Source organism: Mytilus galloprovincialis, chromosome 10 (genome assembly GCF_965363235.1).
Source record: "Mytilus galloprovincialis chromosome 10, xbMytGall1.hap1.1, whole genome shotgun sequence".
NCBI lineage: Eukaryota > Metazoa > Mollusca > Bivalvia > Mytilida > Mytilidae > Mytilus > Mytilus galloprovincialis.
In genome coordinates, this window is record NC_134847.1 from 53,359,918 (window position 1) to 53,373,328 (window position 13,411).

At 32.3% G+C, this 13,411-nt stretch overlaps 1 protein-coding gene across 1 annotated transcript in view; it reads left to right on the plus strand.

Annotated features, from left to right (window-relative positions):
• LOC143047830 (cytoplasmic tRNA 2-thiolation protein 1-like) overlaps nucleotides 1-12,725 on the plus strand; it is a 34,193-nt gene extending 21,468 nt beyond the window's left edge. Inside the window, exons 10-15 of the mRNA XM_076221109.1 lie at nucleotides 423-488; nucleotides 9,014-9,072; nucleotides 9,633-9,692; nucleotides 10,395-10,482; nucleotides 11,845-11,881; nucleotides 12,503-12,725. Of these exons, the coding sequence (XP_076077224.1) occupies nucleotides 423-488; nucleotides 9,014-9,072; nucleotides 9,633-9,692; nucleotides 10,395-10,482; nucleotides 11,845-11,881; nucleotides 12,503-12,685 (493 nt within the window). The 3' untranslated portion in view covers nucleotides 12,686-12,725. The remainder of the gene's footprint in view (nucleotides 1-422; nucleotides 489-9,013; nucleotides 9,073-9,632; nucleotides 9,693-10,394; nucleotides 10,483-11,844; nucleotides 11,882-12,502) is intronic.
• Nucleotides 12,726-13,411: the final 686 nt, after the last annotated feature.

A 13,411-nucleotide genomic window follows, 5' to 3' on the forward strand; every position in this document is an offset into this window, starting at 1 on the left:
AAAATATGCATTAGTTCCTAAAAAAAACAAGTCCTGAATTATTTCCTTGCTTTCCTGTCATACACAAGTTGACTTATGATCTAATTTTTTTTGTCAATTCTAGCAATTAAATTATTTTGAGTTAAAAATATAAAACATTGAATGTAATCTGGTTACAATTTCTAAAATTTACCCTTGTACAAAATGTTATATTTTTTTTAGTCCCATCCTATAAAAAGTTCAAAATTTATTAAAAATTTATTACTTTTAAAGTTGATTATGAAATGTTTTATACATGAATATTTTAGTTCAAAATTCAAGATAAGTCCATTAGAAAAAAAACGTTTAGTAGCTTCTATGGTAAAATTTTCATTGTGACTCATGGGATGTAAAAAGTTGACAGCTATAGTTACCTTTTATATAAAGTAAATTTCTGTTTTCAGGTATGCATATTTCAAGAAATTAGATTATTTTTCAACAGAATGTATATACTCTCCAAATGCTTACAGGTAAAGTATTAACACGCTTTTATATTCAATCATTTCAAACTTGTAATAGTTTCCTAATCAATTATCGTGAATGGTAGTAAATTTTTCTTTAGTTGTGTTAACAAGTTCTACCTATAAGCCTTTCAAAAATATATAATTGTTGAATTAAGTTTTCCCACGAAATACAAAAGAATAAGTACCATACTCAAAAAAATAATGATGAATCAACTACAAAGATTTCCAAAATGGAAGTAACTAGCTTATTCAGAGAAGGGGGGACAACTCTATGATTCTTATTCATTTAAAAGGACAATTAAGATTGGAAATTTTGTAAGGTGATTATAGACTATAGATCAACTGAAAGGATGTTAATTCTAAAACTTACATGACAGGCGGATTTTGGTTAATCAATAAATTTACCATATGAAAAATCATGATTGTTTTCTAAGCCAATTTGATACATCAATCCAGTGAAAAATGATAATGCTCAAATACTTCTTAAAAAATTGTATAAACTCATTTGTTTTTAATGCCTTGATGTCATTTTTATACGACCGCAAAAATTGAAAATTTTTTGGTCGTATATTGGTATCACGTTGGCGTCGTCGTCCGTAGTCGTCGTCGTCTGAAGACATTTGGTTTTCGCACTCTTACTTTAGTAAAAGTAAATAGAAATCTATGAAATTTAAACACAAGGTTTATGACCATAAAAGGAAGGTTGGGATTGATTTTGGGTGTTTTGGTCCCAACAGTTTAGGAATTAGGGGCCAAAAAGGGCCCAAATAAGCATTTTTCTTGGTTTTCACACAATAACTTTAGAATAAGTAAACAGAAATCTATGAAAATTTAACATAAGGTCTATGACTACAAAAGGAAGGTTTGGATTGATTTTGGGAGTTTTGGTCCCAACGAATTAGGGGCCAAAAGGGTCCAAAATTAAACTTTGTTTGATTTCATCAAAAATTGAACTATTGGGGTTCTTTGATATACCGAATCTAACCGTGTATTTAGATTCTTAATTTTTGGTCCCGTTTTCAAATTGGTCTACATTAAGGTCCAAAGGGTCCAAAATTAAACTTAGTTTGATTTTAACAAAAATTGAATTCTTGGGGTTCTTTGATATGCTGAATCTAAACATGTACTTAGTTTTTATACGACCGCAAAATTTGAAAAATTTTTCATCGTATATTGCTATCACGTTGGCGTCGTCGTCTGCGTCGTTGTCGTCGTCCGAATACTTTGAGTTTTCGCAAAAGTGAATGGAAATCTATGAAATTTTAACACAAGGTTTATGACCACAAAAGGAAGGTTGGTATTGATTTTGGGAGTTTTGGTCCCAACATTTTAGGAATTAGGGGCCAAAAAGGGCCCAAATAAGCATTTTCTTGGTTTTCGCACTATAACTTTAGTAAAAGTAAATAGAAATCTATGAAATTTAAACACAAGGTTTATGACCATAAAAGGAAGGTTGGGATTGATTTTGGGTGTTTTGGTCCCAACAGTTTAGGAATTAGGGGCCAAAAAGGGCCCAAATAAGCATTTTTCTTGGTTTTCGCACAATAACTTTAGAATAAGTAAACAGAAATCTATGAAAATTTAACATAAGGTCTATGACTACAAAAGGAAGGTTTGGATTGATTTTGGGAGTTTTGGTCCCAACGAATTAGGGGCCAAAAGGGTCCAAAATTAAACTTTGTTTGATTTCATCAAAAATTGAACTATTGGGGTTCTTTGATATACCGAATCTAACCGTGTATTTAGATTCTTAATTTTTGGTCCCGTTTTCAAATTGGTCTACATTAAGGTCCAAAGGGTCCAAAATTAAACTTAGTTTGATTTTAACAAAAATTGAATTCTTGGGGTTCTTTGATATGCTGAATCTAAACATGTACTTAGTTTTTATACGACCGCAAAATTTGAAAAATTTTTCGTCGTATATTGCTATCACGTTGGCGTCGTCGTCTGCGTCGTCGTCTGCGTCGTCGTCGTCGTCCGAATACTTTTAGTTTTCGCAAAAGTGAATGGAAATCTATGAAATTTTAACACAAGGTTTATGACCACAAAAGGAAGGTTGGTATTGATTTTGGCAGTTTTGGTCCCAACATTTTAGGAATTAGGGGCCAAAAAGGGCCCAAATAAGCATTTTCTTGGTTTTCGCACTATAACTTTAGTTTAAGTTAATAGAAATCTATGAAATTTTGACACAAGGTTTATGACCACAAAAGAACGGTTGGGATTGATTTTGGGAGTTTTGGTTTCAACAGTTTAGGAATTAGGGGCCAAAAAAGGGCCCAAATAAGCATTATTCTTGGTTTTCGCACAATAACTTTAGTTTAAGTAAATAGAAATCAATGAAATTTAAACACAATGTTAATGACTACAAAAGGAAGGTTGGTATTGATTTTGGGAGTTTAGGTCCCAACAGTTTAGGAATTAGGGGCCAAAAAGGGACCCAAATAAGCATTTTTCTTGGTTTTCGCACCATAACGTTAGTATAAGTAAATAGAAATCTATGAAATTTAAACACAAGGTTTATGACCATAAAAGGAAGGTTGGTATTGATTTTGGGAGTTTTGGTCCCAACAGAATAAGGGGCCCAAAGGGTCCAAAATTAAACTTTGTTTGATTTCATCAAAAATTGAACTATTGGGGTTCTTTGATATGCCGAATCTAACTGTCATGACTGTGTATGTAGATTCTTAACTTTTGGTCCCGTTTTCAAATTGGTCTACATTAAGGTCCAAAGGGTCCAAAATTAAACTTAGTTTGATTTTGACAAAAAATGAATCAGTTAGGTTCTTTGATATGCTGAATCTAAAAATGTACTTAAATTCTTGATTATTGGCCCAGTTTTCAAGTTGGTCCAAATCGGGGTCCAAAATTAAACTTTGTTTGATTTCATCAAAAATTGAATAAATGGGGTTCTTTGATGTACCAAATCTAACTGTGTATGTAGATTCTTCATTTTTGGTCCTGTTTTCAAATTGGTCTACACTAAAGTCCAAAGGGTCCAAAATTAAACTTAGTCTGATTTTAACAAAAATTGAAATCTTGGGGTTCTTTGATATGCTGAATCCAAAAATGTACTTAGATTTTTTATTATGGGGCCCAGTTTTCAAGTTGGTCCAAATCAGGATCTAAAATTATTATATTAAGTATTGTGCAATAGCAAGTCTTTTCTATTGCACAGTATTGCGCAATGGCAAGAAATATCTAATTGCACAATATTGTGAAATAGCAAATTTTTTTTTAATTAGAGTTATCTTTCTTTGTCCAGAATAGTAAGCAAGAAATATCTAATTGCAAAATATTGTGCAATAGCAAGATTTTTTTTTTAATTGGAGTTATCTTTCTTTGTCCAGAATCAACTTAAATCTTTGTTATATACAATATACAATGTATATTCACTTTTTACTACCAACTGATAAATTAAAATAATCTTTACCATTCAGTGATAACAAGCAGTTTTTTTACATCTTAATATTTTATGATGTATTTAAATGAGTAGTTATTGTTGCAAACTCCATGAGAAATTTTAATTGAGATTAGTTTTGGAATAAGGGAAAGGGGGATGTGATTAAAAAAATTGGGTTCAATTTTTCTCATTTGAAATTTCATAAATAAAAAAGAAAATTTCTTCAAACATTTTTTTGAGAGGATTAATATTCAACAGCATAGTGAATTGCTCTAAGAGAAAACAAAAATTTTAAGTTCATTAGAACACATTCATTCTGTGTCAGAAACCTATGCTGTGTCAACTATTTAATCACAATCCAAATTTAGAGCTGAATCCAGCTTGAATGTTGTGTCCATACTTGCCCCAACCGTTCAGGGTTCAACCTCTGCGGTCGTATAAAGCTACGCCCTGCGGAGCATCTGGTTTGATTATGGGCCCAGTTTTCAAGTTGGTCCAAATCGGGGTCCAAAATTAAACTTTGTTTGATTTCAACAAAAATTCAATATATGGGGTTCTTCAATATGCTGAATCTAACCATGTATTTAGATTTTTAATATTTAGGACTGGTTATCAAATTGGTCCACATTGAGGTCTAAAGGGTCCAAAATTGAACTTTATTTGATTTCATCAAAAATTGAATTCTTGGGGTTCTTTGATATGATGAATCTAACCATGTATTTAGATTAAGGAATAAGGTGCAAAAAAGGGGGCAAAAGGGTTTCCAGGTTAATGGACAATTACTTAAGTACAAAACATAATTTAAAAGCAATGTAAGGTTGGTAATTGAAACTCTTTTTAATAGCTCACCTAAACTGCTCTTAAATTATGTATATTGGAAATTTGCCAAAAACTTTGCTATTAATAAATTCCATTGGAAATTTGCCAAAAACTTTAGTTTAATGAACTTCATTGGAAATTTGCCAATATAAAATCATGCATTGGAGTTATCTTTCTTTGTCCAGAATAGTAGTCAATTCAACTTAAATCATGACTGTATGACATTTTATATTTTATGATGTATTTAAATGAGTAGTAATTGTTGAAAACTCCATTAGAAATTTGAATTGAGATCATTTTTGGAATAAGGGAAATTAGTACTGCAACTGACATCGAAAAAGACGCTTAGTTAACGAGTTTAATGGTCCGGAATAACACACGGCTGCAAATTGTTTTAAATGATAGAATGATATCTATATTTTAATTTCCGTCGGGTCGTAAAAAGTTTCTATGGTCAGATTTTTGTATTTTATCCCTTTAATGGGAGTACTCCTCAATTTACGGTTTTGGGTAGTTACCTTAAAATCCAAAAATATATTTTTTGGTTAAATTTCCCGCTATTTTCGTAAATATTTTCTATGCACATATCATCAAGGATCATCGGAATGATGAAGACATAAATATTATACCATCTCCAAGTAAAACTTTCAAACTTAAAGTTGGCTGTTTTTTAGATAGAAATTTAACGCGTTTTTCTTTATAAACGAGAAAACATATGATTCAAAAACAGTATTTGACATTTGAGAGGACACAACATATTATTGCGATACTGCATGCAAATTTTGTTGGGCAAATTCCAAACAATTTTGTCAAAAACTCAAAAATAAAAACATCATTTGTACCTTTTTTAATTACGAAAATTTCCTATCCGTCAATCAGCTCCACCATTTATTTTTTCATTCACAATCAATATGATAGTTTCGATGTGATTATGTAGATTTTGTAGAAGAAGTTAATTTATTTTTGAGTGATTTGAATATATATAGTAGTTCTTTCGTGTATTTTCTGTAAATAAGTTATATTTTTGTTAATAAAATTTTGACTTTCTATAAAAGTTAACCAAATCCTTCGGATAAGAGGTTTTTCCGGATAGTGACTATAGTTGACATTGTGTGAAAATACATTGTATGTCAATATTTAACCTCAGAGCAATTAATATGCATGCAAGTGGTCGGGGGAAAAGTACTATTGAAGTTTCGCAGAGATTTGGTGTGTGACAAGGTAATGCTAAAACCAACTTCGCTTGATATTCTGCTTTCCGTGGGCGAATCATCAGTGATGTTATGAGACTTGCACCAGAAGGCAAAATTGGTGCGTCTTTAAATTAAATTGATTGATTGATTGTTGGTTGCTTAAAGTCCAGTGGCAAATATTTCATGCATGTTCAGGACGAGAACAAGCTAACAATAAAAACAATAGTTAGGTTTTGTCATAATAGAGGCCATTCGGGATGATGATCGGGAAAATTTAGACTACCACTGGAAAATGATGGGATATTGGATTGGGACAGAAATTTTCCATTGCAACATGCCACCTACGGACCCCTTAAAGAGTTGATGCAAAGGTTTTTAACGTGCAAAGAACGTGACACTCCCTGTACACGAGGCAGCGGATTTAACGTCCCCATTCTGACCGGACGTGACTGCGAACTTGATACATCCCGCACAGCCAAACGGACGCCCAACTTCGTTTTACTGCCGGTCGGGGGAAGACCAAGTGACCATATTTCGTTTCCCCAGTCACCCTTGGGGAACTTTAAATTAGAAACAACAGGTTTTTGTGTAAAAGTAAAACCTTTAAAAAAAACAGAAAACTACGCAAAACTGAGTCCTCTAAACGTGTTAACAGTCTTTTAAGTTGTGCTTATTAATGTGAGTAATCATTTATCCATGCATCACCAAGTACTTATTGAAGTCAACACCTGTGCAATTAAGTAAAACAGTCACTGAAAAAAAAGAAATTTGAACTTGCTGTCAGTTTATTAATAACGATTGTTAGTGATGTGATTTGTTTTTCCATAAGAAAAAGCCTTTCTCATGTAGCACATCCTCTATATATACCGATCAATTTTACCCAAGATTGTCTCTGATGCTTACCAAACTGCCAAACTCCAGAATTAACTAGATATTGTGACACCTTACAATTCAGACACAGTGGGGCCAAGGGATATGAATTATAGAGTTTAGCTCTGAACTCAATTTAGGGGATGCCATATCTGCTGCAGGAAAATTGAAGTCTATATTAAGATTTTCAGAATTACACCAAGGTGTGTCTGAAAATATCAAGGATACATTAAAAGAAGAACAATCACTTCATCCTGCCACCAGTGGTCTTATGAGCTATGTCCTCATTTTGGTATTTCTATGGAAATGATGCCCGCATAGCTTGTTAATAGATATAGGAAGATGTGGTATGAGTGCCAATGATACAACACACCATCCAAGTCACAATTTATAAAAGTAAACCATTATAGGTCACGGTCCGGTCTTCAACACAGAGCCTAGGCTCAAAAGTTCATTTGATAGTTAATCGATGAAAAATAACACAAAGGCGCTTCTGAACCGTATATTGTCCCTAAAGATAACAAAAATTCGTAAATGTATGGCTATTACAAAATCAATCGTTTCTGTAGCAACATTCGCCCCTTTACATTTGGGACTGGCAGTGCAGATACATCATGCATATGCATATGGGAATATGGGTCACGAACATTGATCGAAACTTTGTACTCACATTTCTTTGTGTTTCCTATGCAAAGGGAAGACTATATCTGACGAGTTTGACCAAATCATGACGGTATTTACGCTCCAGATAGCATTTGTACTAATAAAAACTGTGTTTGCTTTGAACAAACTCTGTCCTGCGCCGAACTTGTTCTTATAAAAAAGGGAAGTGTCTTGTAATGCTAATACGCGTACTGAATCCGCATATGATGACTAAGAGATTGATTCATGTCCCTATTTTATGAATACTTGAGCTATTGTGTGTCGCTTTTAAAAGTTATATAAGGATCATGACTGAATTTGAATTACAACATTAGAAAATTGGCATTGCATTGTATAATTTTTCATCCTTCCCTTAAAAAATCAATGAGTTAACTTTTTTACCAGGATTATCCTACTAAAAAAATGTTCATGCACCAAACTGACTTCGTTTTACACTCAATTTTTTTTTAAACCTCGCATTCGCCTCGGGTGACTATAGTATATTTTGTGTTATTACTGCTCTGTCCAGACTTTGCAAATACACAATATGTATTTATCTATAACTAGATACTAATTTTCACAAAATACACAACCTTTAAGATGCAAAATTAAAAACACTGTTTCAGCGCTTGAATTTTGTTTTTTTCAAAGATAGAAAAAATATTGATATAATTTGATAAACTGGTGTTTTATACTTTAGAAAATAACTTGTAATATACTATAGTGAAATACTATACACAATATGAAAGTTTATGGATGTGAAAAGGTCAAGGCCACTTCTTCTTTTGCTATGTCTTAAATGGAAAAAAATCAGAAGGTTCCAAATCAACGCCATTTTGTAATGGCAACTCTTCATATAATTAGTCAAATTTGTTGTTTTAACATCGTTTATAGCATATGCTTATGATTGAATCGTTTTTGTAGCATTCTATTGAATAAATATCAGAATATTTCTCCTTTTTGTTCTTGTGTTTGAAATATTGATATTTTTAGGTCTGACCTTTGACCTCAATTTCACAAAATTGTGACCACTCTGGATTTTTACGACCCAACTTTTCTTATTGTACACGTTGTCCTCTTTCCATCGATATATAATTTAGGTGTGTGTTCTTCCGGACCATTAAAGTTTAAAAAAATGAACTCTGGTTGCAGTACTAAATGGGGAGGTGAAAAAAAATTGGTGGGGTTCAATTTTTCTTATTTCAGATTTCAGAAATGAAAAAGAAAATTTCTTCAAATATCAAAGGATTAATATTCAACAGCATAGTGAATTGCTCAAAAGAAAAAAAAAACATTTTAAGTTCATTAGACCACATTCATTCTGTGTCAGAAACCTATGCTGTGTCAACTATTTAATCACAATCCAAATTCAGAGCTGTATCCAGTTTGATTGTTGTGTCCATACTAGCCCCAACCGTTCAGGGTTAGACTTCTGCGGTCGTATAAAGCTGCGCCCTGCGGAGCATCTGGTTGAACAAATATAAACATGTACAAAAAAATCTTATTCTTAGGAGTACAGTCAAGATATTGTTATTGATAGATATTGTCAAAAAGTTTTGTCTTATATATAAATTAATCATTTAAATCATGCTGAAATTTATTTCCAGAGGTTTTGCCAGAGCATATATTAAAGATGTTGAGAAAATACGACCCAGTGCCATAATAGGTAATGTAAATATAAAAGTCTGAAGCAGTTAGCACCCCATTTGACAGACAACAGAGATAAAAATGTGCCATTGTTGTGTTTATGTTATTTTATATTCCGTAATAAGCTCTTAAGAGCTTATGTTTTTATTGTTATATGTGAACCGAATCAAAATAAACTTTCGTATTTTTATTGGTATGATTAGCAGACACCTCTTATGTAAAAAGAAATTAGTCCTGAGTGTTAATATGAGGACTTCAGGTCAGTCAGTGCATTAAACAAGTTAGACAAACTGTTTCATTTTATATAATACAACTTACAGAGGAAGTTAGTGCTGTGTGTTACATTATTTATCTTCATGCTAAACCACAGGCCAAGAAGCCCAGGCTTGTAAAAAGATCTGGCCTGTAAAAATCATATCTACAGGCCAACAGAATCCAACTTAAATTTTCCAAAATTTGAGGGTCCGGCCTGTAAATTCAAAACTTTATTGGGAAGAATTTATATACTGTTACCAATTGTGTTTAAAATACTGTATGCACATAAGGAATATATTTTTTTTTTTTTTTGTAATTTTACAGATATAATACATTCTGGAGAAAGTTTATCAGTAAAGAAAGATGTTAGATTGCCTGTTCAAGGTAAGATACAATATATATAAGGTGAGGTAGAGTACTGTGGATTCATTTGTTTTTGTCAGTTCCATTTTTTATGGATTGAGGAAAACTTGCATTTTTGTGGATATTAAATTTCATGGTTTTGACAGTCTACATTCCTTTAGAAATCTATAATTCGTTGAACATTAATGTTTTGTGGTTCCCCTGTTCCCAAGAAATTCACAAGCATTGGTATACAACAAATACAACTGAATCCACAGTAAATTAACTTGGTGTTTTGTGAACCAGCTAAGAAATTCAATTTCTGTTCCTTTATGTTGGTGTTTTGTGAACCAGCTAAGGCATTCAATTTCTGTTTTTTTTATGTTGTGCAGTCTTGTTAATTACAACTGGACCAAGCCCGTAACTTCCAAAACAGAGGAGTTTTTCATTAGCACCAGTTCTTAACTCATTCCAAAGATCATAATTTACTGAGACTTGTACAATATGTGGAAAAGACCCAATTTCATAGTCTCATTGACTTATTTCTTGTTTGGATAATCAAAGTTGGAAATCTCTAGAAAAATCTACGAACGTGATGTAAAGAAAATGTATTTATACATAAATGTTCACATTTCTGCAAACACTTGCTGTTGCACATGTTCAACAACACTGGTCTCATTTTGCTTTTGTTTGTGCTCAAAGATAAATTGTTATGTTATTAAAATCATAAATTTGATTCCTTAGGTACATGTGAGAGATGTGGTTACATGTCTAGTAACCCTGTGTGTAAAGCATGTGTATTGTTAGAGGGATTAAACAGGGGATTACCAAGGTAAGACATTTTAGTCATATTACATCTATATTTATCGGACCACAGATAAATTATCACGCCGTCACGTGGTGACCCCCTATGAGACTGTAGGGGGTTAGTAAGTTTCATAGGGGGTTCATGACGCGCTAATGGTGACGTCATCTATTGCTGTTGTTGTGTTTCATTGTTTATTTTTCAACAAAACGCAGCAGAAAAAGTCCAGCGTCCGATAAATTCGTTATACGGTTAACTACTGACCCCCTACGGATCCATAGAGGGTGAATAAAATTCATAGGGGATTCGGCCTCCGGCCTCACCCCCTATGGATTTTACTAACCCTCTATGGATCCGTATGGGGTCAGTAGCGAACCATATAACTTATAATAGTGATTTACATTACATCATTTACTTTACCCATAATTTGAAAGACATATCCATTGGGCATCTTTTAAAGCTTAGAAAAGAGTAAAATTTATAGACTATGCAAAGGGGGCCTTTTCTGTTAAAGAGGAGCTTATACTTATAAATAAACTACCTAATATATGGATCGATTTTATCATTTAAAAAATATGTTGTATCTGATTCTTAAAGCATCAAATTGCAGTATGTAGATAGATATAAGAAGATGTGGTATGAGTGCCAATAACATAACCCCCATCAAAGTCACAATTTATAAAAGTAAACCATTATAGGTCAAAGTACCGTCTTCAACACAGAGCCTTGGTTCACAACAAAAAGCAAGCTATAAAGAGCTTCAAAAATGACTAGTGTAAAACCACACAAAAGGGGAAAACCAACAGTCTAATCTTTATAAAAAAAGAGAAATGAGAAACACGTATGAACCATATCAACAAACGACAACTACTGAACATCAGGTATCTGACTTGGGACAGTTGCTAACATTTGAAGCTGGTTGGAAGTACTAACCTTCACCTTTAACTGAAACACTGTATTTTATCTGTTTCCACCATAATTAATGTTTCAATTTTATGGTTAAACAAGCAATATATATTTATAATTACAATTTGATATTGTGTCATAGATGCCCTGTTTATTATGAAATAAGTTATATTATCACTATTTTGTGCATTTTTCTTTTGATCTTTTTTTGTGATAATTTTCATATCATGCTTCTCGCTTGAGATGGAAAAATTATCGCTAGAAACTAAGGAGGCCACATGGCATTGCTAACGAAATTGACATGAAATTGACAACGTCGTCATAGGTAAAATAGCGATAAACAGATTATCATTGGTCATCAACGATAATCTATAATTCTTCTGTCTCCATGATACAATATTTTTTGTATCATGATTTAAAAATAATGAAATGAGAATTTCTATTGCGATGTTGTTAATCTTAATGAGTTCTTCTTTTTTCCAGACTAGGTATAGGTAAAACACATAAAGAAAGAAGGAAGGTATGTAGATTTATAACTTGGTAATTGATTTTCATTTTTTCATGGCATTGAAAACAAAATTCAATAAAAGATAAGGCCATTCTTTAGGACAATCAGAAGATTGTTTAACTAACCAATGTTATGGGTGTTTACATTAACCTGTCTGTCACATTTAATTTGATTATATTTGATATCATACACTCTAATGGTTGAAGACAGCAATAACTCTGATAAACCTTCATAGGATGTTATAAAAGTTGGACATAAACAACTTCTTAATCAAGAAATAACATCTGAAGATATATATTTTTTTCTAACACATTAACTGATAAATCAACTTAGTCTTTGGAAGTAAATATTACACTTTTACTCTGATAGCACCAATTGCAGGCAAGCCATGGAGTTTCATGGAACCCTTCACAATTCTTTATGTATTACATTCAAATATCAACAGAATTTACAAAAAGCAAGGAATATGAATCTGAGAATTCTATCAAGAGGAATGAAAATTTTGAAAAACAAAAAAATGAAAGGCTTACATAAAATTTACGAAAAAACATGTCTGTATTCAGTATTCATATTTAAACATAATTAAAAAAAATTAATATAATGTTATTTTAAGGAATATTTGATCTTTTTCAGGCTGATGAAGCTGAAAAAGCAAAGAAAGCAGCAGAAAATTTGAATTCAGAAGATGAGAAATCATGTGATAATTCAAGTGACCAATCAAATAATAGAACTTGTGGTTCAAGTTGTCAGTGTTCTACAGATATTAGTAAATTAACTCTGAACTCAAAGCCTGATGTATCAAAGTTGGATTTTTGATGAAGTTTGTTTTAATCTAAAAATAAACTGTGATATTATATTTTCTTTTTATGCCTGATTAATAATACAAATTAAGTGACACACATGAAACAACATTTATATTATCTCCACATTGAAACGACAACTAATCTGGAACTCTCCTATTTATCATGAAATAAGCAAAGAAAAATATCATAAAAACTTCCCACTTTCATTCATCTCAAATAGACCCTGACCCAACATCACATCACAAAACAAACCAAAGAAATCTGGAGGTCTTCAACAGTAGTCAAGAGTACACAATGTTTAATTTTCATTTCGTATTTAACAACTATGGATTCATTGCTGGTCATTAATTTACTAATTTCTTGCCAGTTTGGGTATGAGTGTTCTGATGACATATGAAGTCTACAGCCGTACAAATATAGAAATAAGAAAATGTGCTATGACTGCCAATGAGACAACTCTCCACAAGAGAGACCAAATGATACAACATAGTAAAAGAAAAAGAAAAACTCACATAATTGAATATGCAGGCAGCTTTCACAAGCAGAAACCCTAGTATACAGGTTTACACTATACAGGCATGGAGACACATTCTACTGCATCCACACAGCATGCTACAAAATATTGTAAAGCCAAAATGGAAAGTGATTGTTGTATGACATCAATAGTTCAAGCGAGGCAGATTCTCTGGTCAACAGGGATAGATTTCAAAGTAGTAATAAGGTTTACGGTCTTCAACGA